Genomic DNA, 26,205 nt, shown 5'->3' on the forward strand with positions numbered 1-26,205 from the left:
AGAGAGGAAGGATGGTAAGTAAGTAGTGAAGATGGGAGCCTGGCACTTGGAAGATGGGGGTTAAATTTCCTGCTCTGCCACAGGTATCTTTTAACCTCAGGTAACTCCTTTACTCTGTTTGTTTCCCTACCTCGGAGGGGTATTGAGGCTAGATATTAAGTGTAAGGTGCTCATGTTAAATAATTTTGAGCTAGCAAATATTTGAGATAATGAGAAAATTCATGAACTGCCCAGAGATTGTTACTGGGACAATAGCCAAAGGAAAACACTCCCTTTGAGCAGGAAGTTGCTCTAGTCGTATACAAAGCAATTATGTTACAGTAATTCTACATCTACAAAGCTTGAATATCAGCAAAACCACATTGCTTACTGAGAATGCCATGCAGACGTTTCATTTTTCCTCCACTTTACTCTGACTCCTGAAATGGTTACAGTTCAGTGATGTGTCAACATTCAGGGTTTTGTTTTTGTTTTTTTTTAATAAACTACTACTAAATACTAGTGGAAGGGAGAGCAGGGCCCAAGGAGAAAAAACCACAGCCACTCACCACTTAGTATTAAACTTAAGGAAACAAAATATTAAAGGGACAAATAATACATACCTAGTGAAACTGCCACAGTGAGGGTAAAAAGGTAAATGACTCTTCCATATAGGTTCTCATACTGCACTGCGGTCCCTAAGAACTCAAGACCAATGCATTTTATATAGTGACAGGACAGGCCACCAGTTTGTCGTCTCTCTCACACACGTGAACTTAAAGCAAGTTGTACATTCCACATACATCACATGGTGCAAAAATGAGCACAACCTGATTATTTTTTTAATCTCATTAAGGCTCGTGACCCTAACAAATGCAGTGATAACACTTCATCTTAATGCTGGGCCATCCACAAGAGAAAACTTCACCCTAATGGGTTGACATAGCTGCAGGAGAAAGAGGGAGGCCCACAGTAAACCACAAGTAGCTTTCCAAAGGGAAATCCACTGCCTTAGAGGGAATGCAGCCCCTCAGAGGCAATATACAGATACTGTCTGCACAAAAATCAGCCCAGCTACTCTGATCAGAACATACAGCTGCATATGGAAATGAGATCCAAAGGCAAAGCTAAGAAGCCCTTACAAATATTTTGACTTTTACTACACCCCCAACCTTCTCATTCAAGTGCATATGCCTGTATTTGGAAAGACACAATTAAAATGAAAAAATCAGTCCAACAAAAATAATCAAAAAATTGTCTGTTTTCACCCTGATTTCTACAATAAAGTTATTAAACTTGATTTTGGACAAAGTTTAATTGATCATTGTGCGGTTGGCAATGATTCTTTGCTCCAAGCACACTCTATACTCTTCTCTGACAGAGAAAAAATTATTACACTAGTGCTGAAATATGCTAGCAGACTACACAACGCCATCAACTGACCACTACTTTTACATTGCAATTGTAATACATGCAGAAAGCTTTCTTTGGTCAATACACTTACTGTCAACAGAAAAGAAGTAAAATAGTTTGAATTTTAAGTACATTATCACAATCCCGCATTGAAATATGGAAATAACTGTTTACACTTACCTCAGCAAAATTAAATTGAGTTGATCCCAGCAAGTGTTGCACTTGCCATGTTTTATATAATTTGCTTTGCCAGCTCTTGCATATGAGGCAACCCTCCCCGCCCCCAAAAAAGGGCTGCAGAAACTACTGGGGGATCTGTTTCCCACCCCCTTAGTAATTAACATTTGCTTCATAGTACTGAATTGGATGAAAATAAGTGATGATTCCAGGTGAGGGGGATGGAGGTAAACTTGGTCCCAAAAAGGACAAGCTAAGGGAAACCAGGGGTTCATCCACTACCATGTCCTACAGGTAGAAGCTGCCCTTCCTGTAAATAAGGCATCGCTTTGCAGTATTGGGTATATACCTAACAAACAATGAAGTCTGTTTCTTTTAAGTTCCACCTCCATGACAGAAGTAAAGTTGCAGAACTTGGCCTAGCTTCCCCTGATGTATATCAAAGTGATAGGACAGAGCCAATCTAACTAGTAAAAAGCATTCTATTACTTGGGTCCTATCAGCATCTGCCTCTCAGTGAGACGTTGGCAAAACAGTTCAACAGAGTTATACTGAATAGTTTTGAATAGTTATATTGAATAGTTTTGACACTGATAAGTCAAAACTATTCAATGGCTCTGTTCTAAACGTTTGGATCAGATATGAATTCTGCAGACTGATTTCTTACTTCAGTCTTTTTTTGTTTCCTTTCAGCGAGGTGGAGAATTTTCAGAGTCTTCCTCCCCCTCTGTAGATATGTTCCTTACAGAATACTTCGTGCCAAGCAGTAGTCACTCATTCAAAGCAAAATGATTTCTAACAGCTAAGTCAGTGAGAGCGCTTGGTTTTGTTTTTAAATGGCAAGTGCAATTAGTTTTAGCATCATCTAGCCACCAAAAAGATTGCATAGGGGTCTGCCCTTTTTTCAGCTTAAGCTTCCTCTAGTGCTACAGTACTAATAAATTACCCTGGAAAGAAATGTAATAAATAAGGTAGTTGGTGCCTCCAAGACACCAGGATCTAAATTCAAAGGGTTTCCTGCTACAGCTGCCCTTTTAAGGTGGTCGTTGGAAATAACAGAAGTCCATATTATACAACTGTCTGTACAGGAGTGACACACTGTGCAGGAGAGCCAGCTCTGTCCGAGGATGAGGTCGATCGGTTGGTAATCTCTCTCTGGAGCTCCTCCACTTTCTTCTGCAACTCGGCCCGTTTGGCAAGAAGTTCCTTGTATCGACTGTGGACAGGTTCCTGCAATGCAAAAGAACGTGCAGCTGAGTGGCAACAAAAGGCTGCACAGGCCAAGTCTGCTAAACCACTAGATGTTTTTGTTGCCTCAGTTGCTCTTTATCCATTTTTAAGTTTGTAGGGTATAATGGTTACACCATCCTCTCCTGTTACAGTCCAGAAGCAAATGAATTAGCTGTTCTGACTTCCACATACCTTGCCACTTATCTGTCACCTGCACTCTTGCAGCCTGCTAGTTCCAGGGCCCTGATGCTTATGACCTTAGCTGCTGTATTTTATTTACAAAACTGATTTGGGAATGAGACAAACTAACAGGTTAATAACATAAGCACTGTGAATTGTAAAAGCTGAGACCTGCAGATCTCTCGGTCACCTATTCCCTTGGCATCTCAATACTGTTGATAATTAAGTAGATATAGAATAAGGGCACTTTGGAGATTCTTCTAAGTATCTCTAACTTGTCTTAAATGCTCAACGGTTTAGTGTTTAAAAACACTTATTTCTAGTGACTAAGATTTTCGGAAGTCAATGACTAAAGGTAGGCCCCAAAGTCATCTAGGGTAAACATTTCAAAAGTGCCTACGTGATTTGCGAGACTAAGTCCCACTGATGATCAATGAGGCTCGGGCGCCTGAGTCCCTCCTAGAAGTGGGACCTGGCGCTTTTTAAAATGCTATGCCTGCTCAAGTGATTTGATTTCTCAAGGTGCTGAGCACCTACAGCTCCCAGGGATTTCCAATCCACTTACTTGGGAGTCTAAAGTCAGCCAGCCAGTTTTTAAAATCATGGCTGATATTTTTAAAACTAAAGTTGGTGCTCAGTTCAATTACACATGCCGCAGGTATGGTGCTTGTAATTAAGTTTTGTTTTTAAACTGAAGCTGTGGCAGCTTGGGCTTGGAAAGCATTGCTTACTGTTGTGCAGCTCCCAGAGGCCAAGGTGACTGGTTCCTTAGGAACATCAGAGACAAGATTTTTGACAAACATAGTATTTTAGAAACAAAATGGTCACCTGTGGTTTCATCCTTGGATTCCATCTGATGTAATATCCCACCCAAAGCTCTAGGTGGCGCATGCTGGCCACAGGATACAAGACATGGTTGGCGTAGCACACATACAAGGGATTAGTGAAGTCTTCAAGTTGGCTATTGATGTAAGACCACAGTGACACAGTCTTTTTTGGAAGGCCCTTTAAGGAAAAAATAAAAGCTGTTTTACACACCCAGCCATACGAACAATAGTATTTATCCACACAGCTTTATGAGTATTTATACCAGCATACACATATGTTTAAAATATATGCATATGCATATGCATATTAATAAAAATCTAGCTGCGTTTCCATAACTAAAAAAATACATTTTATGCCTTTTTTCTAGAATATAAACACATGCAAGCAGGCATACAGCATGGCATGCAAACATCCCTTATTCCCAGCTCAACCTGCAACACGATCAAGGGAATCGCCATGGGCACAAAAAGGGGAAGGCTGCCCGGAGTGGAGATGGGGTTTTCTGAAGCTTTGAAGGACAGGAGGTACATGACCATTAATTTTGTTAAAGCGTCCCATCTTTCAAATGCTCTCAAAAGAGGGCCCAGGGTATTTAATTGCAAGGAAAAAACGTGTTCTAGGCCTCAATCTAGCAAAATGGCTTAAGTATGTGAGTAGTCCTAGTGAAATCACTGGGACTACATATGGGTCTAAGTGCTTAGCTAGACTGATGAGCCTCAAAGAGACAGCAAACAGAGCATGTGTTTGCTTCTTTGGAATGAGAAATATTCAAGCCTCATTTATACTGGGAAAACTGGGACACACAATTCACCAGCAGTGTGGTTTTAATAGTGATTTTGACCACTGTGTTGTTAAATTCAGCTCAGTGCACATCTACGCAACACAGTGATTAAACACCATAGCCCTGACTAGACTACAGCCTCCACTGTTGCCATCCTCAGTGGAGAATTACAGATGCCATTTTTCCTAGTGTAGATGCAACCTCTGTGTAATTTAATGGTGCTTCCAGCATTAGCAAGCTGAGACTGAGTGAGAGCCATTCATTTCAGGTTGTGGTTGTACTTGTAACTTTGGATTAGTGTTTTAAGTCATGCAAATGTACACAACATTCCTCCACTTGCACTGTGGGTCTTGTAACTGCTTTAAGCTCTGCCAAGGTAGGCCAGGCTAGAGTACAGAACTATCCAATGTAACGAACTACAGCCACATTCCCTTTAATAGCTAGCAGTTCCATTCTCTCCAGGGAAAAAGGCACATCTGGCACCCTGTTACTTCCATGTTGTTGGATGTATGTATGACTATGCACACATTTTAGTTTATACAATCAGTCCACTTTCTAATATTACTGGGCAGGTAGTTGAAAGTAGGATTTTGTTTGAACATTAGATAAACATCTCCTCGGCAACTGATAGCTGTTAAGACAGAGGCTAAGGGTTGAAGGTGCCTTTAGAGATTCTGAATACAGTGAAATGTACAAAAGTCTGAAGTATAGCAATTAAGCTATGAGTAGTTTACACCAGTTTACAGGGGGGAAGAATCCTGAATGCCAGCTGTTCAGTTGAAAGATCTGTTAGGACCAAAACGTGCTCCCACGGGAGTCACTGGGAATGGGAACAATTCCATCAGCATCATTCACCCATTTTAGGAACATTGAGAATTGCATTCATCTTGGAAAGAGGTGAGGCCTTACCTCCTTCACCCTCTGCTGCTCACTGCCACACAGGAACGTCCCAAACAAACAGCTGTACAGGTGGTCCAGAATGATCATCAGGAAACAGTCATTGAATTCAAATGCTGTAGGAAACTTCAAACACAACCAGGAATATTGCAAGTTTATTTTTGTTAGTACATTGCTCGTTGCTAATGAACACACATACCACTGTAACAGCCAATCGTGTTAGTTAATGAGCTGAATACGTCCCCTATGCATTTCTAATACAGGATTTGTTTGTGTTATTTGGCTGCCCCGTCTCCAAAATCATAGTACTACTTTCTCAGAGCAAACGCTTCACTCAAAAATCTGCTTTACATGTGCAATAAGGAATTCTGAGCAAAAGCCAGAGGCCTGAAGGGTCTGATCACTGTATTTATATATACCCAGAGCTGCTTAAACTGGAGCTCGCACAGGTCTCCAATGCCAGAACTGTAATGTGGTTATGAACAAAAGAGTGCAGCCGATATAAAATAAACAAACGCTAAGTAGGAATGAAAGCTCCATCTAGTTAAATGGAAACAATTCACGCATCCAATTGAGAGTTTTCCATGAGGCTGCAGCAGAAGGCCATGAAACTAGTTCACATGGTGGGAATAGGTCGTGGGAACCTAGGAATTGCCATCACATGCAAGGCCTTAACATTGGCGGAAGCCTCTAGGCCTACTGTAATACAAATGTATAACAACAATCTGAGCTGCTTGGAAAACAGGTACAAAACTTCACAACATTTTTTCTCCTTTTGTTTTAAAAACAATTTTTCAAAATTTCATCAGAACTTTTCTCAATATTGAATAATTCTGACTCCCTCTATATGGGGTGGAAAACCTGCGGGGGGGAAAGTTGTGAAAACTGTGTTCCGATCTGGAGTTGTGTGTGAGTGTGATATGGTGTGTGTGTGGGTGTGGAGGGGGGGGACAGTCAGAGCAGGGCCAGGGGACAGAGAGAAGTGTGGGGATGATTTGAAATGATGCGGTGGGGGGGAACACAAGGGGACAGCAGGAAATGTTGTGCTGTAACCCTTCCCATCCTGTCCTCCCTGGCTTCAGAGCCCTATTCCCGAGGCCAGATTATATAACAGGTCTTTCCCATCTCTGATGCCTATGAGTCTATGTCACCGGCTGCCTTTCAGTCCATCCCAAACACCTACTCCGCCCAAGGAACTTGATGAGAGAAGGATTAAGAAGACCACTGCAAAAGATGCTTTAGCAACTTCCAAGAAAGGGATATGCTGCCACCTCTCCTGTTTGGCGACTGAAAAGTACCATCTAAAATGGCATCCCTCTTCACTATAGGCCGTTTTTTTCAACGGTGTCTAGGCACCTTTGTCAAAAGGATAAAAATACAACCTACAGGCCCTGGCGCAGAGGCCAAATGCAGAATGGACACAGTGGCATGGCTCTCACTCTAAGCCACTAGAGACATTCCCTCAAGAGCAGAGGAATTTAAGTGGCCCTGCTCGTACAGTACCTGGTCTGTGGGTAAAGGAGACACTCCAGTGTTGATAATCATGCACAATTTAGGAGCAATGCATTCACTTTTAGAAGAGGTTAAAGTGAAACAAAACCCAGCTGTCTTCAACCCCTTCTCCCCTCACACAATTAATGCCACTCGGAGAAAATAAAATTTTCAAAAGCCACTAAATGACTAAGGAGCCTAAGTCCTATTTTCAAAAGTGTCTTAGGCCCTTAGGTTCCTAAATCCCATAGGCATTCAATGACAGGATCCTAACTTATTCAGTTACTTTTGACAATTGTACCTAAACAAAAACAGAAAAGAACAAAAAAAACCACACAGAAGATGCTGTATTTTAATTTAGAAGTTGAGCAGCAAGATCACTAGCCAGACGCACCCATTTAAGTCCTGCATAAAGCAAGTTTGTAGCTTAGAAATTTACCTGTCTTGTCATTTGCCAGACACAATCAATGAACTGGAGAAAAACGGGAGATCTGTCTGCATCTGCATGATTCTTATCTCCATGGCCAACTCGCTGATACAAAACAAAAAAAGGACATGAACTAGTACGGTGCTTCACAAAGAAATAGCTTGGATTCTGTATACCCGGGTTACCAACGCAGCAGCCCGCAATAGCTGTAAGATGGTCTAAAAGTGTCCTGATTTTGCTATGTTTATATTAGTAAGTGCAGAAGAGAAGAGGAGTATCTGTCCAGAACTAGTCTTTGAAGCGAGTTCCTTTCTCAGAGACTTGTTAAGTGCACTTAAGAAAGAACTAAAAACAAAAGTGATCTGAATAGAAGCTCCAGATGTTATTCTGGCATTGACTTCATTTAACAGTTAGTGTTCAAAAGACAAGAAAAAGTTTACACTTTTGTTCCTTTAAAGGATATATATCATCATCATCATCTTCATTCAGTAGTACAGTATAATGGATCCAAAAGTTACACAGAAACACAGCACCTAATGATAATTATAACATAGCACTTCCTAGCTGCCAAGCCCTGTACAAACACTAGCTCATCCTCACCACCCCATGAGAGGTAGTTACGAAAGTGCCCCTAAGAAATAGGCCTCTGACACTGACCTTGCTGTGTGGCCTTGGGCAAATCACTTAAGGTCCCAATTCAGCAAAGCACTGAAAGCACAGAGGTTCTAGAAGAGTTTTTAAACTAAAGGCTAGAGGAAGGCTAAGAGGTATGGAGGACCACACGGTTTGACCCAGTATAGCCACTCGTCTGGTCTCAGGCATGTAGGTAATAATAATACCTCTCTCTTATAGAATACTTTTCATATGTAGATCTCAGAGTGCTTTACAAAGATGATCAGCATCATTATCTCCATTTTATAGATGGGACTAATCATCTCCTTACAGTTTAAGCACATGGTTTACTGTTTTGCTGGATTGGGCCCTCAATCACTCAACTACCTCAGTTTCCCCACATGTAAAATGGGGGGTAACATCACAAGTATGCAGATAGAAAAACTTCAGTGACCACCCAAAATCACATAATGAAATCAGTGCTTTAGGGCAGCAGGGATAGCTCAGTAGTTTGAGCATTGGCCTGTTAAACCCAGGGTTGTGAGCTGAATTCTTGAGGGGACCATTTAGGGAACTGGGGGCAAAAATCTGTCTGGGGATTGGTCCTGCTTTGAGCAGCGGGTTGGACTAGATGACCTCCTGAAGTCCCTTCTAACCCTGATATTCTATGATTGGCTGAAATAGGACTGAGTGGACTTGTAGGTTCTAAAGTTTTTATGAGGGGAGGGATAGCTCAGTGATTTGAACATTGGCCTGCTAAACCCAAAGTTGTGAGTTCAGTCCTTGAGGGGGCCACTTCAGGATCTGGGGTAAAATCAGTACTTGGTCCTGCTACTGAAGGCAGGGGGCTGGACTTGATGACCTTTCAAGGTCCCTTCCAGCTCTGTGAGATAGGTAAGTATACAGTATTAGACCAGATAACCTTAACCAACATCAAGTGACTGTATTCTAAGGACAATGAGGAAAAATCAACAAAGAATGTAATGTGCCAGAATGCATATCAGTGGCATTCACCTTTACTCTGTGAGCTCAGCTGTGATCAAGTAATGTTGATTAAAGGAACATATATAACCATGTAACTAATCCAGTGAAATGCTCTTCGTTGAACACCCAGCAATTGAATCTGCTCAAAAGGCTATTGACTCACCAGCTGAAATCTGTGCCCAAAGCTCAGCCATTCCTTCTCCACAAGCACCTCGAAGCCCCGTATTGTTCGATAGTAGCCATCGAGAATGAGCATGGACAGAGAAGTGAGCTGAGCTGTTCGGTCCCAACCATCGCTGCAGTGCACAACCACGGAGGTTTTCCCCGACTCCACCTTATCAGCAATCCGAAGAGCACCGGCAAGAATTAGCTGCGACACAGACAGGAGATTCGTCAAGCTTCTCCATAGAATATGAACTACAAGTGGAGAATTGCCTGTGACACCTCTAGACAAGACAAGGGCCATGTCTGCTTCCCAATTATAACCGAGACAGGGGCTTGGTTACAAGGTGGTTATGCCCCAGTGAGGTTACAAGTTGTAGGGTAGACATGACTCTGGAAGTGTCCCAGTAGCCAGATTAAATACTTGGACAGTCCAGGATTTAAACCCAGTTACCTGGACAAAATTAAATCCCATCTATGCTACAATTTTAATCCTGTTTTAACCATGTCAGGGAACAGTGCTGCTGTAATTAAGTCCCTTGTCTCGGCTACAGCAACTGGGAAAACTAGATTGATTATATTTTGCCAAAGGAAGAAACTAGCAAGCCTGCTTTTCCAAACACAACTCTGTACAATCATTTTTTTCATATAAATGCATAATTTCAGGGAGTTGACCTTTATGTGCCAACCCTGCAAATACAGGTACTCTAATTTTGTCAGACGAATGAGATTTGGGGCGTATGTACATAGAGAAATTGGCTGGTATAACGATAGAAGAATAATTATTCCTACTGCAGCTAGACTGGTCAATTTCCCCATGCAGACAAGCCCTTGTTCCAAGTGTTAGTGCATGAGACATTTTTACATTAATAGCTTATTCACCCCAAAAATTATCAATCTATAAACACAGGCACCTGTGGAATACTGATTTACTTTGGCTAAATATTTTCTGCCAGCCGAACAGCTGACATCAAACTACTCAGCTGTAGGGAATAGTGCAGGACAAACAACATAGTGTACTATTCTTCCCAAAGATTTGCCTTGCTACCTCCCACTTTTAGACTTGAAACTGCTGGCTTTACCTGGGACATCTGTGTAGTATGTACCCACATACAAAGTTTATATTTTGGAAAGGAGAAACCCTCACTGATTTTCAGTGAAATGACAACATGTGATAAAAATCATATGCCAAATCTAGCAAAAATCTATGTTAATGTGGCAGCTGGAAGCTTCTTATTTATAAGTAAATGGCTTTTTCCCCCCCTCTCTAGGGCTATTTGCAACTGCGAGCCCTTAATACCCATCTAAACCAGGGGAAGCTGATGGTACTCAGCACTTTACACAAATAAGCCGGTCAATTTTTTTTTCTCTCTCTTGGTTTATCAGGATTATAGAGCATTTTATTTTAAAAGATTTCCCTCCGGGGGATGAAAGTGACTTAATAATTCATCTGGTGCCATTATATTTTCTCCCATACAAAGTGAAAAACATATATTTTCAGTGCAGATTACTTTTATAGAAAAGTAAGAAAAACAAGAATGAAAGAAAGAATTAATATAAAGTTTCTGTGAGAGAGAACACTTGGACTTTGGCCCCAATCCTGCAAAGACTTACCCATGTGCTTAGCTATATGCATGTGCTTAACTTTACTCACTATCATGAGTCCCAATGAACTTCTCATTGACCACAATGGAACTCCTGAGAGTGCATAAAGTTAAGCAGATGTGTAAGTCTTTGCAGGATCAGGATCTTATTCTATAATATTCTGAGTCTGAAATGAAACACAAAATAGCAGCTGCCTCACAGCTGTCCCAGGAGTAGACATACTCTTCTGCTTTTATGAAAGCAGAATGACCCCTCCTTTCAGTTAGACAGATACATACATCACGATACTAACACACATGCACACCTTGATATGTTCCAGCCAATGAGTGGATTCCAAATTTGACAGCCAATGAGTCTCCTCAATGTTAGGATATACGATCTCTTTCAGTTTTCTCAATGATTCTCTCATAACATGAATATTGTGAATGTCCAAGAAAACTAATTCAGCATTCTGATAGGCATCCTCACTTTCATAACCTCCTCCTTTAGCCTGGGAAATAAAAACAAACCCATAGGAAATCATTAACAAAAATGTATTTGGTCTTTCAACTCAGTAGCATTTACAGGACAAATATTATTTGATATGTATTATCAAAACAATTACAAATCAGCTATCAAAATCATGATGAAAGAAAGCAGGAAACAGACGTGTGCATTGTATTCATTTTAAAAATGGGGACAAGGCTATTCCTGTACATAATCTTAATAGATTTTTCCTGCAGAAATGGTTTTTCCTTAATACTATAATTTCACCTATGTTAAAAACTGCTGAATATCATATACAGGGGTTAATTTTTCTTTTTGAAAATTATTAGTTACCATGGCTGAAGTTACAAATTCATCAGACTCACTATATTATAGTCTGGCAGTCCCACTTTGGGATCCTATGGAAAGGGCTACATTTTCCCCACTGGTAATTGCCCTTTAAGACAGGGGTTCTCAAACTGGGGGTCAGGACCCCTTGGGGGTCACATGGTTATTACATGAGGGGGTCACGAGCTGTCAGCCTCCACCCCAAACCTCGCTTTGCCTCCAGCATTTATAGTAGTGTTAAATATATAAAAGAGTATTTTTAATGTATAAGGGGGGTTGCACTCAGAGGCTTGGGATGTGAAAGGGGTCACCAGTACAAAAGTCGGAGGACCGCTGGGGGTGATGAACAGAGAAAGTCCAGAGCCTAGGCAGCAAAGGGATTCTTGCATGTAAACAAAGCTCGATATCTATTGTATGCTATGTAACAACATTAAAACGCGGGCCTGGTCCTGGGCTGCATTCCTAGTCATTCTACTGAATCTCTGTCTCACGCTGAGAAATCACAGAACAGGCCATCAAATTTTCAAAAGCAAACATGGATGTCAGGTGCCCAGCTTGAGGCATCTCAGACCCTATTTTCAATGGTCTTGAACATCCACAGAGATGTGCTCAACGCTTTTGGAATCAGGCCCAAGCTGCTGAGCAAGAAAAACAGAAGCATCCAAGATTCAAGGTGTCAGAATCTCTGTTCTGAACTGCTGATCAAAACACCCTGAACAAAGCCTGTTCTTAAACCCTCTGTCGCTGGCTTAATGGTCTTTTCTTCCTCTACAGTTTGTAGCCCTGATCCTGAAACTGGATTCATACAGGTGGAGTTCCACTGGATTCAGCAGGACTGTGTGAAGGTGGCAAGGCTCTGCCTGCACGAATCTACCTGCAGGATTGGAGCCATTGTCAATGCAACAATTCTATCACGGAAACCGCATCTTCATCCTCACGGATACTACTAAAGGAGGGTGGTAGGCTAGCTCTGAATTGCAACATCCCCTGCTGTTGAGAGAGGAGAGCACATCTAACCTTATTGGCTACAGCATTAACGCTAGGTCTCGCGTCAAAGATGAAGATTTTATGGGACTGAGCATTGGAATCCATGATGGACTGAAGATACTTTTCATCCTCTTTGCTTCGCTTTCCACTCACTCCAACCATCGGCTGGCTACAGCGCGTGATCGTAGCTTGGCTTTCGGGATGAATCCATGACAAAACCTTTAACAATACACAGGGGGAGAAAAGGGAGATAGGAACTCAGTAGGATAGCGAAATGATTCACCTGTAGCTGATTCCATTGGATCCATTCCTTGTATTTGATTTGGTTCCACAGGATTGGATCAAATTAAGTCATGACTGAATTAAAGTGACAACACTGTCCTGTATTTTGTTCTTTCACTTCAGTGCATTCCCAAAGCTGGAACCCACTTACAAACGTATGAATATGCTTAAACCTGACTTTTAAATGGAGTACAGCTAATTCTCCTGCCATTCAGTTATGAGCTGAGTAAGACGGACCCCTTTTCACACATGCCCATTGTGCTGAATTTTGTTTTAGTGTTCCCCATTTAAACTGTAAGCTCCTTTGGGCAGGGACTTGTCTTTTTATATATATGTGAAGCAAATAGCATAATATTGGCTGCTTCTGAAATAAAGGTAACGATTATGACATTCCTTATTTACAACCTGATGTTAAATAAGAGTCTTCTTTAACAGTAATAAAGGACTTCAGAAAAAAAAGTATTCAGTTACCCCCACCTCACCCCAGAAATCAGAAAAGGCAGAAAATTGTCAATAATTAACAGGGCTAATTTTGTATCCAAGAAAATTAAGTCTGGATTTCGTTCAATTTTCTTATCTTCTTCGCACTTCAGTTTAGTTTATGTCTCTTTCATAACATTAATTCCACAGAAAATGCTGCCTTTAAACTCCTTGAAGAGGTCTCCCCGTTGCTTTTATTATCCGTCAACCATTTGGGTTTGCTCCTTGGCATCCTCTTTGTCTGATCATTGCATTATTTATCACAGAATCATAGAGTATCAGGGTTGGAAGGGACCTCAGAAGGTCAACCAGTCCAACCTCCTGCTCAAAGCAGGACCAATTCCCAACTAAATCATCCCAGCCAGGGCTTTGTCCAGCCTGACCTTAAAAAACTCTAAGGAAGGAGATTCCACCACCTCCCTAGGTAACCCATTCCAGTGCTTCACCACCCTCCTAGTGAAAAAGGTTTTCCTAATATCCAACCTAAACCTTCTCCACTGCAACTTGAGACCATTACTCCTTGTTCTGTCATCTGGTACCACTGAGAACAGTCTAGATCCATCCTCTTTGGAACCCCCTTTCAGGTAGTTGAAAGCAGCTGTCAAATCCCCCCTCATTCTTTTCTTCTGCAGACTAAACAATCCCAGTTCCCTCTGCCTCTCCTCATAAATCATGTGCTCCAGCCCCCTAATCATTTTTGTTGCCCTCTGCTGGATTCTTTCCAATTTTTCCACATCCTTTTTGTAGTGTGGGGCCCAAAACTGGGCACAGTACCCCAGATGAGGCCTCACTAATGTCGAATAGAGGGGAATGATCACGTCCCTTGATCTGCTGGCAATGTCCCTACTTATACAGCCCAAAATGCCATTAGCCTTCTTGGCAACAAGGGCACACTGTAGACTCATATCCAGCTTCTCGTCCACCGTAACCCTAGATCCTTTTCTGCAGAACTGCTTCCTAGCCATTCGGTCCCTAGTCCGTAGCAGTGAATGGGATTCTTCTGTACTAAGTGCAGGACTCTGCACTTGTTCTTGTTGAACCTCATTAGGTTTCTATGGTACAAAGGTCTTTATAAAACCACATCAAAGTGTCTTCCTTTGTCATACTCACTGGTATGCGACCTCTTGATCTGAAAGATGCCACTCTCTTTAATTCTTCATCTGGAATATTCACAGGCACGACTAGAATGGCAGGATATGTATCACACAGCTCATAGCGCTCATTTATCTTGGTTATTCTCCAGCTTTCATTGGGAATTCCCTGCATATGAAACAACAGTAGCTTAGAAAATAAACTACTACAAGGTCCCCAACCCAAGGAAAAGAGACCAGTGGACTTTGCCGTCACTTCTAAGAATTTAAATTCAAGGGCACATACAAGCGTGTCTGTATTAGGGAAGGAAACTTATGTCAGCAACACAGATTGTATGAAATGACCCGTTACCTCTCTTGTCTTTGTGATGAGTTGGTAAAGTGCTCCCCTGCAAGAGGGACAGTGATTTAGTTCATGGAGACAGAGCAGTGGAGAATATCAGGGGAGGTGGGTAAAACTACAAGACCCAAATCACACTCATGGAAAATATACTGTAAAGCAGGTGAAGCGATGCTTTGAGAGCAACTTTCCCCCTGCTCCCATTGTGGCCCCTAACGTAACAAGCTGCAGGAACAGCTCATGACTACAGAGCGCAGAACAGGAGCTGGCTAGCCCAATCTTCTCCTCTTCTCTGTTGCTCAGCTCAACCCTGGATGGTACCTCAGTGATGCTCGCCTTTTTGGTGAGTGGGAGAGTGGGGATGGGAACCACCAGAGAAGGTGGAGGGGAGACCAGAAGGGAGAAGAGTCAGTAAAGCACATGGAAAAGAGAAGGGGATGGGGGGACAGACAATGGAAAAACGAGATTGAAAATGAAGGTGCAATGTTAGCAGCTGTGTCAGGACATGGTTCAGAGGACACGGGGTTCCCATCAACCAGTCACCCAAGCCAAGTTCATAAGGAACTGAGAAGCTCTGGTTTAGTGTGTCCACAACACCAATTCTGTTTTGACAGAACTGTTTTGGCATGTGGCTGCACCTGTGAATTCTGGGATCCAGAAGCACTTATTCCTATAGCCCCCAGTGTAGCAGTTGTGGAATTAGTATGTAATAATCTAAGACTACTGAGATGGAAGAGTTTTATGAACAGTGAAAGGGGCCTGGTGACCCTACGTATAACTAGGGTAGGTTATTATAATTTCCTGTATAATTGTACTGATCTAACTTGTATTGGGAGCAGTGGAGTGTTTATTATATGCCTGCAATGCTTCAATTCAATGGGGGCTGAGCAGGAAGGCAACATAATGGCTTCCCAGATGAGAACATCCTGGTACACACTTGGAAGAGAATGAGGAAGGCTATGAGTTGCAAGGACCCTTCCTACCTCCTGTCTCTATCAGGCTGCATGCCTTGTTTTGCTAATGCGGGGCATTAGCAGATCAAAGGGCTATAAACAGTTATAACTGGACTGTATTCCTGTGAAGGGAGGTGATTAAAGGACTGAGAAAGATTTTAAGTGACAATCCCTGAAGCAGGAAGCAGCAGTCAGAGATCTGTGAGATCTGACAGGGAGACAAGCTGGCACACAGAGAGGTATGGATGCCTGGTAGGGAGATGGTTTATCTTCTCCAGGTAGGCTAGCACCACTTGCAGTCCCTGAACTCAGGAGCATCAAGAGTTGCATCTGTGCATACTCTCTGCGTGAGGGCCCAGGGAGGAAAGCAACTTATGCCCCCTCCATTCAGGGGCCAGACACAATCTGCCTCATAGTATTGACTCATGCTGTTCTTTAATCACTTACTTACATTCACAGCATCTAAACATGCAGCATATAAATTTTTATTCAACTGAATCACTCCCCCCTGCTGGTCACATGGTGAAAGTGCAGACACTGAATCAGACTGGGTATGACAGCCACAATCCCATAAAGCACATGTGCTTAAAGTTAAGTATAAGTACTTTTCACTGACTAGTCTCATGCTTAAAGTTAAGCATGTGCTTAACTGCTTTACTGGATCAGAGTCTAAATGAGGGCAGATTCTACACTAAGCCTGATTTTGAACCGTTTCCGATCAATTCCTATTTTCCCTTCCTAGGAAATTTTCCCCTTTAAAAATCTGTTCTCTTTCTCTACCTTTCTGCTTGGGTAAGCACTGATGCTCTTCCCTCTACAGCACCACTTCAAGTATCTTTTCCTATTTGTTTGTTCTGAAGCCTACATGCTCTGGTTCCACCAAGCATCTAACCAGAGAATAGTATCATTCCAGCATGGCTTCCTTAGGGAAACATCACACATTTCGAGTTTCAGAACCCCTTGGAAGATTTTCCAATTGCTCCCCACCGTGTTTGAAACTTGAAAGCTTTACGTTATTCCCAAGTAATCTAGAAGCCTTTTGGGTTTAACTGACTTTTATTCGTTTGGCAGTTCTGTTTCATATTTTGCCAGTCAGTGTGTAATAAAAATCAGGGAGCGATTTCAGTTTGAAATTTAATTTGCCACAGATGATCTCAATTACCAGCTCAGACCCAAGCCTCTCTGAGGTCCTTTTGTTCTCTACACGTTGTTTATTATTCTCCGTCATTTTATATGACCGATAAATTTTTAATAAGTTACATGTTTCTCTCTTTTCTCAGAGACATTTACAGAGTAGTTTTGGGTTCAATAAACATCCTTCCTAATCTCCAGGATCTCTATTGTAGCAATGTCCTCTAGATCATTTATACAAATCTGAAGAGACCACATCACATCCATGGTTTCAAACACATCTGGCATTGGCAACCCTTTCCCCCTCCCGAAGTCAGGCCTTTTCTGAATGCCTGACAGCTGGATTCTACTTGTTGCCCTCTACTCCCACATCCAGAGGGAGAAGATTCACTTGGTCTGTGAGATGCCAATTAACGTGCAAGACCATGGGGTCTCCATAGAATCAATGCACTGCTTGTGCCAAGACCAGCTCTCTCAGAATTTTTTTAAATCCGTTCCAGAGGTTCTCTAGATAACACATACATTTTGCCTCTGTGATTTCTGTTCAAACTTCATAAGGACCTAAGCAAACCTCTAATTAAAGGGGGCCAGGTCATATCATAACTGCCTATTGAAGGGCTGCTTGTGTCTTGCTCTTTAGCAGCTGGTACCAATCATTTTGGAAGACAAGATGGATGTTGGGTCTGATCTGGTATGGTAATGACTATGTTCCATCACTGTCAGAATTCAGATTATGGCTCGTCTTCACTGCAAAACCCAGTGTGTTTTCACACCAAGATAGCTAACTCGATGTAACATCCTAGAGGAGACAAGGCTTTGTAATTTTTACCTTAATGTAACTAGTCAAAGTAAACCCTAGGCTTGAGGGATGGGGTGGGGTGGGGGTGGGGTGGGGGTGGGGGAAGAAAGATCTCAACTAGATAAATACCTGAGTGTTGTTTCCCCTCTGATTTTACACTGAGAGCGTTATTTCAGTGCAAACAACCCACTTTTCTTGCAGAGAAGACATAATCCAAGGCAGTATTTACACTAGGAAGAAGTTGGTAGGGTTCCACCCTGCGCCCTGAACATCTAGACTGCAATTTTATAGCCCGGCACCCCAAGCCCCGCAACCCCAAGTCAGTAATCCAGACCATGGCTCTTTTATTGCAGTGTAGACGTACCCCTCGAGTTCATTACCTCAAGTTAACTGATTGTCAATTAACTCAAAGTAATTAACAGCTTTGTAAAGACCAGTCTGGATACACTCCATACCTTTGTTCCAGCCCACAAACGTTTGTACCTTACCCTGCCTAGGCTGATCCCTTAAAATAGCCACCAAGACAACATACAGTATCTATTTCAACATTTATATGGATTTTCTCCTTCCAATTTCCTACTTAAAACATTTTAAAAAAACTCTTTAAAGAAACTTTTTTATTTAAAAACAAAACCTCTTAGGAAACTGTAAATGTATAGAAAAAGGATTAAAACTAATTAAAGCACGATGGAAAAACTGTAACCCATCACTGAATAGGGGCTGACTTACACTGAAAACTTACATTGGTATAGCTATATCTCTCAGGGTGTAAAAATCCTCTTACCCCTGATATAGACAGTGCTACTCTGCCAGAAGAATTCTTCCATTGATCTAAGTCGGGCAGGTGAATTAACTACAGTGATCAGAGAACCATGGTAGTGGTTTTAAGCGTAGACATATCCTAGAAAGTTCAATGAGCTTGTGTCTCCACCAGCAAAATTAGCACTCATTTCAGGAGTTGCCAGCAACCGTGTAGCTCAGTGGTCCCCAACTTTTTTGTGGCCAGTAGCACATTCATGTTTTCAGAAGAGTGTGGCGGGCGCCAACAATTTTTCAAGGCTTATTTTGTATTTGTACATTAAATAATACAAAAAACATCGTATTTAATATTATATAATATATGAATCCAGAGAGAAGCCAGTGAGAATGCCACTGGGATGCTATTTGAGGAAGGACTGCTAGGAACAGATGGCGTTCACCTTTCGAAGCGGGGAAAGGCCTTATTTGCGCACAGACTGGCTAACCTAGTAAGGAGGGCTTTAAACTAGGTTCGACGGGGACAGGTGAGCAAAGCCCACAGGTAAGTGGGGAACAAGACCTGGGAGATGGGTTGGTAACAGGAGGGAGCACGGGCTATAATGGCAGAGAGGAAGGAGGGTCAGGGCAAAGCTGGGAGGCGAGATCAAACCAGTATCTTAGATGCCTTTATACAAATGCAAGAAGTATGGGTAATAAGCAGGAAGAACTGGAAGTGCTAATAAATAAATACAACTATGACATTATTGGCATTACTGAAACTTGGTGGGATAATACACACGACTGGAATGTTGGTGTGGATGGGTATAGTTTGCTCAGGAAGGATAGACAGGGGAAAAAGGGAGGAGGTGTTGCCTTATATATTAAAAATGTACACACTTGGTCTGAGGTGGAGATGGACATAGGAGACAGAAGGGTGGAGAGTCTCTGGGTTAGGCTAAAAGGGGTAAAAAACACAGGTGATGTCGTGCTGGGAGTCTACTACAGGCCACCTAATCAGGCGGAAGAGGTGGATGAGGCTTTTTTCAAACAATTAACAAAATCATCCAAAGCCCAAGATTTGGTGGTGATGGGGGACTTCAACTACCCAGATATATGTTGGGAAAATAACACCGCGGGGCACAGACTATCCAATAAGTTCCTGGACTGCATTGCAGACAACTTTTTATTTCAGAAAGTTGAAAAAGCTACTAGGGGGGAAGCTGTTCTAGACTTGATCTTAACTAATAGGGAGGAACTTGTTGAGAATTTGAAAGTAGAAGGAAGCTTGGGTGAAAGTGATCATGAACTCATAGAATTTGCAATTCTAAGGAAAGGTAGAAGGGAGTACAGCAGAATAGAGACCATGGATTTCAGGAAGGCGGATTTTGGTAAGCTCAGAGAGCTGATAGGCAAGGTCCCATGGGAATTAAGACTGAGGGGAAAAACAACTGAGGAAAGTTGGCAGTTTTTCAAAGGGACGCTATTAAGGGCCCAAAAGCAAGTTATTCCCATGGTTAGGAAAGATAGAAAATGTGGCAAAAGACCACCTTGGCTTACCCTTGAGATCTTGCGGGACCTACAAAATAAAAAGGCATCATATAAAAAATGGAAACTAGGTCAGATCACGAAGGATGAATATAGGCAAATAACCCAGGAATGCAGAGGCAAGATTAGACAAGCAAAGGCACAAAATGAGCTCAAACTAGCTATGGGAATAAAGGGAAACAAGAAGACTTTTTATCAATACATTAGAAGCAAGAGGAAGACTAAGGACAGGGTAGGCCCACTGCTCAATGAGGAGGGGGGAACAGTAACGGGAGACTTGGAAATGGCAGAGATGCTTAATGACTTCTTTGTTTCGGTCTTCACTGAGAAGTCTGAAGGAATGTCTAGTATAGTGAATGCTTACGAGAAGAGGGTAGGTTTAGAAGAGAAAATAACGAAAGAGCAAGTAAAAAATCACTTAGAAAAGTTAGATGCCTGCAAGTCACCAGGGCCTGATGAAATGCATCCTAGAATACTCAAGGAGTTAATAGAAGAGGTATCTGAGCCTCTAGCTATTATCTTTGGGAAATCATGGGAGACGGGGGAGATTCCAGAAGACTGGAAGGGGGCAAATATAGTGCCCATCTATAAAAAGGGAAATAAAAACAACCCAGGAAATTACAGACCTGTTAGTTTAACTTCTGTGCCAGGGAAGATAATGGAGCAGGTAATCAAAGGCATCATCTGCAAACACTTGGAAGGTGGTAAGGTAATAGGGAATAGCCAGCATGGATTTGTAAAGAACAAATCGTGTCAAACCAATCTGATAGCGTTCTTTGATAGGATAACGAGCCTTGTGGATAAGGGAGAAGCGGTGGATGTGATATACCTAGACTTTAGTAAGGCATTTGATACGGTCTCGCATGATATTCTTATAGATAAGCTAGGAAAGTACAACTTAGATGGGGCTACTATAAGGTGGGTGCATAACTGGCTGGATAACCGTACTCAGAGAGTAGTTGTTAATGGCTCCCAATCCTGCTGGAAAGGTATAACAAGTGGGGTTCCGCAGGGGTCTGTTTTGGGGCTGGTTCTGTTCAATATCTTCATCAACGATTTAGATGTTGGCATAGAAAGTACGCTTATTAAGTTTGCGGATGATACCAAACTGGGAGGGATTGCAACTGCTTTGGAGGACAGGGTCAAAATTCAAAATGATCTGGACAAGTTGGAGAAATGGTCTGAGGTAAACAGGATGAAGTTCAATAAAGATAAATGCAAAGTGCTCCACTTAGGAAGGAACAATCAGTTTCACACATACAGAATGGGAAGAGACTGTCTAGGAAGAAGTATGGCAGAAAGAGATCTAGGGGTCATAGTGGACCACAAGCTTAATATGAGTCAACAGTGTGATACTGTTGCAAAAAAAGCAAACGTGATTCTGGGATGCATAAACAGGTGTGTTGTAAACAAGACACGAGAAGTCATTCTTCCGCTTTACTCTGCGCTGGTTAGGCCTCAACTGGAGTATTGTGTCCAGTTCTGGGCACCGCATTTCAAGAAAGATGTGGAGAAATTGGAGAGGGTCCAGAGAAGAGCAACAAGAATGATTAAAGGTCTTGAGAACATGACCTATGAAGGAAGGCTGAAGGAATTGGGTTTGTTTAGTTTGGAAAAGAGAAGACTGAGAGGGGACCTGATAGCAGTTTTCAGGTATCTAAAAGGGTGTCATCAGGAGGAGGGAGAAAACTTGTTCACGTTAGCCTCTAATGATAGAACAAGAAACAATGGGCTTAAACTGCAGCAAGGGAGATTTAGGTTGGACATTAGGAAAAAGTTCCTAACTGTCAGGGTAGTTAAACACTGGAATAGATTGCCTAGGGAAGTTGTGGAATCTCCATCGCTGGAGATATTTAAGAGTAGGTTAGATAAATGTCTATCAGGGATGGTCTAGACAGTATTTGGTCCTGCCATGAGGGCAGGGGACTGGACTCGATGACCTCTCGAGGTCCCTTCCAGTCCTAGAGTCTATGAGTCTATGAGTCTATGAGTCTATGAGAAGCCGCGAGGGCAGAGAACACCGGCGCCCGCAGCCCCGGAGTTCTCTGTCCCCACCAGGCGTGGGGCCATGGCTTCTCTCCCTTGCTGGGCACTAGGCGGGCGCACATAAATGCCCCGGCGGGCACTGTGTTGGGGACCATTGGTGTAGCTGATAATATAGTAAAAAACCCTGTGGCCCTGTCTATGCAATCATGAAAATAGCAGGCATCCTGAATCTCATTTACACTAATGTTTAAGGTGTTGTTACTGCCTGTGCAGCTGTACCTCTGCTGTCAGTTACTGAAATATGCTGACCAACGCCCTGATTCTGCTGACATTTCTGATTAGGGTTATTCCTCCTTACATACAATCAGTAATTATATTCCAGCAAAAACCTTAACTTTCGAAGAATAATGTACAGGAGCAAGAATGTGAAACAAGCACCTACCTGTCTTCTGTACTCCAAAATAGGATCGTACACCTTCCAGCCATTTTCAGGGAAAACCTCTCTGTATTCAAATGCAAAAAGGGGCTGAGAGAAAGAACATTTAGCATTAAATACTCCAAGTTCATTTTTCATGTTATCTGACATCTCAGATAATAACCTGCAACTCTTCTTTTGTTTCTACTACACTCCTTTTCTTTAAGCCTTTGTAAAGTAACTGACACTCCCGTTCTACAGTGTAATTAACACACTAACGTACATTCTTCCATGTTCATTATCACACTGCTCCATTACCTCCTACATTACAGGGACAAAAGATGTTTACTGTTAAAAGAAAATGACTTGTGTGGCAAGAAGGCTCCTCTCACACATTATGTAGAAGTACATCCTTTACCCACCAGCATCTAAAGCAGTGGTTCTCAAACTTCTTACTAGTGACACCTTTCTCATAGCAAGCTTCTGAGTGTGATCTCCCTTATAAATTAAAAACACTTTTTTATATAGTTCACATCACTATAAATGCTGGAGACAAAGCAGGGTTTGGGGTGGAGGCTGACAGCTCATGACCCCCCCATATAATAACCTTGCAACCTCCTGAGGGGTCCCAACCCCCAGTTTGAGAATCCCTGATCTAAAGCAATAACTGCATGGTCATCACATCCTCGAACGGACCAGCTGTTCTGCAGATGTGAGAGTAGTCAGCCACATATTGACTGTGAACCCCTAACAGATTTAATTGTATCCTGAACATTTTGCTCCATTACAAGCATGTGAGCATCAGTGAGAAAACTCCCTGCCCAGGCTTCTCAAATGTACAGTGACACAGAGGAGTTGCATTTCCTTTACACATGAAGAAGAATATTCCTTTCCACAGAAATCTTAGTAAAAGGCGAAAGATTTATACGAACTGAAGAGAAAGCAGAGTACATTTCAATTACAAAATATGGCATGATCCTGCAACTGCTTGCATGTGGATGCACCAATCTGTCTGCACAGAGCCCCACTGAAATAAGTAGGTCCCACTCAAGCGTGGCACAGGATTGGGGAATTTATGAACTGTGCATTCTCCCTTTGCTCAAACAATTTCATGTAAAATGTGACAAACTGCTGCTCTAACTCCCATGAAGTCAATGAAAAGACTCTCGTTGACTTTAGTAGAGTTGGATCAGGCTTTGAGGCCGTACAGGCATTTAATAACTATTAATAAATAATAATAATAATACTATACACTTAGAATACTTTCCATTTAACATCCCAGTGCTTTACATATATTAATTAATAAGGTCTCAGCACTCCTGGGGAGTAAGCAATTTATTATTGTTTTAGAAATGAGACAAAAAAGTGACTTGCCCAAGGTCATATTGGACGTCTGTGCAGATACAGGAACAGAAACCCACCTTAGGATTCCTGATCTTGTGCTTTAATCACTAGACCAGACCTCCTGTCTTTTTAACATACCTGGAATTTCAGAAGACCTCATTCTAAGCAGCATTTTGTCCAAAAGAGTACGTCTACGCTGCAATTAAAAACCTGCAGCAGGCCTGTGCCAGCTGATTCGGGCTAAGGGGCTGTTGAACTGCACTGTAGATGTCCAGGTTCTGGGACACTGAGAGATAGGAGGGTCCCAGAGCTCTGGCTGCAGCCCAAGCCCAAATGTCTACACAGCAATTAAACATCCTCTTAGCCTGAGCCCCATAGCCCAAGTCAGCTGGCACAGCGTAGACATACCCAGAAAGGATTTAAGATCAGCATATCTCCTCTCACAAATAAAGTTGCCCCATAAAAATAGTGGATTATTTGAACAAAGCTGGGCACCAACATTCTGCATCTTCTAGTAACAGCAGGAGAAATACCTACCAAATTATTGGATACTGGAAAAGCGTATCTCATTAAGTTCTCAAATATGGATCGCCTAGTTCGTCCCTCAGGTTTATGAGCAAACCGTAAGTTTCGAACGTCCTAGAAAAGTTAAGCAAACCATCACATCAAACTGTTATTACCTTAAATACAACTTGAATGTGCATAGTGATTCCGAGGAATCCAAGGAGAACTGAAATACAGAACTGTAACCCGGGTTTCTAAATCTGAACAGTTTCTATGAACAAGGTCAATGGTCCGGCTAGATCATGAAGACCAATACACTGTACTCTCCTACAAAACCAGAATTCTGAAGCTAGGCAGGTTCAATACATTTTACCCAAAAGGGAGAAACTCCTCACCCAAAACACAGACATTTGTAGTAAACAATCTAAGAGCCTACAGTAATCAATGGAAAGTGGTGGTCACACTAGAGGGTTCATACATATGAATATCCCTCTTTCATGTATGAGGAGTCAGGCCAAAAGAAAAAATGAGAGAAACAGCTAAAGAAAATAGAAGGCTGCCTTGCTTGGATCTGGGTCCTGCTTCTCATGCAGAGGAAATTTCAGGAGACAGTGTCCAGAGAAGACAACAACTACGGTGCACTGAGGAAGAAACTAGAGGATTTGTCTCAGATTATATCCAATTCCCTTGACTAAGCATGTTCACAGTTTGGGAGCCTTGGTAGAATCCCACCTGCTCAAACACTAGCAGAGACCAGGACTGCCTTTTTTCCAATTGTTTGTCCAAGAGGCTGTAGTATCCTTTCCTCTTGGACATGGGCCTTGTCCTAAAGGCCTGAGTTCAGCTTACTTCAGAAACCACCTTTATCCCCATACAGGCCAACAGGGAGCTCCCTTGCTGTATAAGGGAAGGATCTACAGGTAGGGTGTTGCCTTTGGAATTCATTTTTCCCCTTCCCTACCTTGGTCTGACATAGCCCAGCTTTGATGATGTTCTGGGCACAAAACAGCATCTGCCATTGTGTGCAATCATTTGTGGTGGCTGGCTGGTGTTAGGTAGGGGCTTTATTTATTTATTTATGGCCTGGTTAAGTAGTGGCTAGATGTTAGGGAATAATATGCTGGTTGTACTAAGATCGTACAGTTAATTGATCCAAGATCGCTGGACAGGTATTCTTTTCAATTTATTAAATTGAAATAAATGAATAAATAAATCATTCAATGAAGGCCCTGGATCCCCTTGTCCTTCCCTTGCTATGGACTATGTACAAGAGGTGAAGACTGGTTAATGATCTGGAAGAAGACTCGTGTGCTCTCTAGGGCTGGCAGGGAATTTTTCAACTAATCATTTTATTGTTGGAAAATGCTGAGTCATTGACACCATAACTCTTTATGGAAATATATTGGTTTTGCTAAAACTTTCACCAGGAAAGTTTTTTGGGTCCAGGATGGAATTTCTGGTCAAAACCCATCCCATAATACCCCGATTCAGAGGAGGTACTTGAACCCGTATCTCCCACATCCCACGGGATTGCCCTACAGAGTCAGTTTCTCTCTCACACACACACAATCTCCCCTGTAAGAGCTGTTTCAGTGGGCCCCTCCTGAGAATGCCTCTGAGAGCAATGGACAATGGAGGCCCACTGATTCAGCAGGGCACGTAGAACATGTGATCCATGATTCCATGTTTGAGACAGTAACCTTCCATACACATTGGCTGAGGATATAAATGGAGTCTGTGACACCACCTCTTTGCCTCTTTCCTGGTCCACCGGTCTGGATTATGATTTCTAATAAAGGGAAGCTTTGAACAATGGACTGAGAACCCCCCATCTATCAGGTGATGGAGATTTATTGCAAGATATTAGATTTAACATCACTGCTATTATCCTGATCTACAAACTCTGAAATCAACTATGATGTATATGATTCACTTTAAGCATTTAATAACTTTCTTCCCTTTTTGTATTAATAAACCTTTAGTTTTCTAAAGGATTAGCTACCAGTGAAGTATATTTTGACCTGGGGTGGG

At 42.1% G+C, this 26,205-nt stretch overlaps 1 protein-coding gene and 1 pseudogene across 2 annotated transcripts in view; both read right to left on the reverse strand.

Moving 5' to 3' along the window:
• Positions 1 to 1,275: 1,275 nt before the first annotated feature.
• Positions 1,276 to 26,205, reverse strand: part of MTMR2 (myotubularin related protein 2) — a 90,800-nt gene continuing 65,870 nt past the window's right edge. For both annotated transcript variants that reach the window (XM_030559956.1, XM_030559963.1), the window contains exons 6-15: positions 24,208 to 24,309; positions 22,354 to 22,437; positions 14,439 to 14,588; positions 12,597 to 12,785; positions 11,071 to 11,256; positions 9,163 to 9,369; positions 7,416 to 7,508; positions 5,498 to 5,611; positions 3,808 to 3,984; positions 1,276 to 2,799 (exon numbers count right to left, since the gene is read on the reverse strand). In XM_030559956.1, coding sequence (XP_030415816.1) covers positions 2,638 to 2,799; positions 3,808 to 3,984; positions 5,498 to 5,611; positions 7,416 to 7,508; positions 9,163 to 9,369; positions 11,071 to 11,256; positions 12,597 to 12,785; positions 14,439 to 14,588; positions 22,354 to 22,437; positions 24,208 to 24,309 — 1,464 coding nt within the window. In that variant the 3' untranslated portion in view covers positions 1,276 to 2,637. The remainder of the gene's footprint in view (positions 2,800 to 3,807; positions 3,985 to 5,497; positions 5,612 to 7,415; positions 7,509 to 9,162; positions 9,370 to 11,070; positions 11,257 to 12,596; positions 12,786 to 14,438; positions 14,589 to 22,353; positions 22,438 to 24,207; positions 24,310 to 26,205) is intronic.
• On the reverse strand, positions 23,205 to 23,271 carry LOC115644667 (annotated as a pseudogene).

This window comes from Gopherus evgoodei, chromosome 1, assembly GCF_007399415.2.
Source record: "Gopherus evgoodei ecotype Sinaloan lineage chromosome 1, rGopEvg1_v1.p, whole genome shotgun sequence".
Classification (NCBI taxonomy): Eukaryota; Metazoa; Chordata; order Testudines; family Testudinidae; genus Gopherus; species Gopherus evgoodei.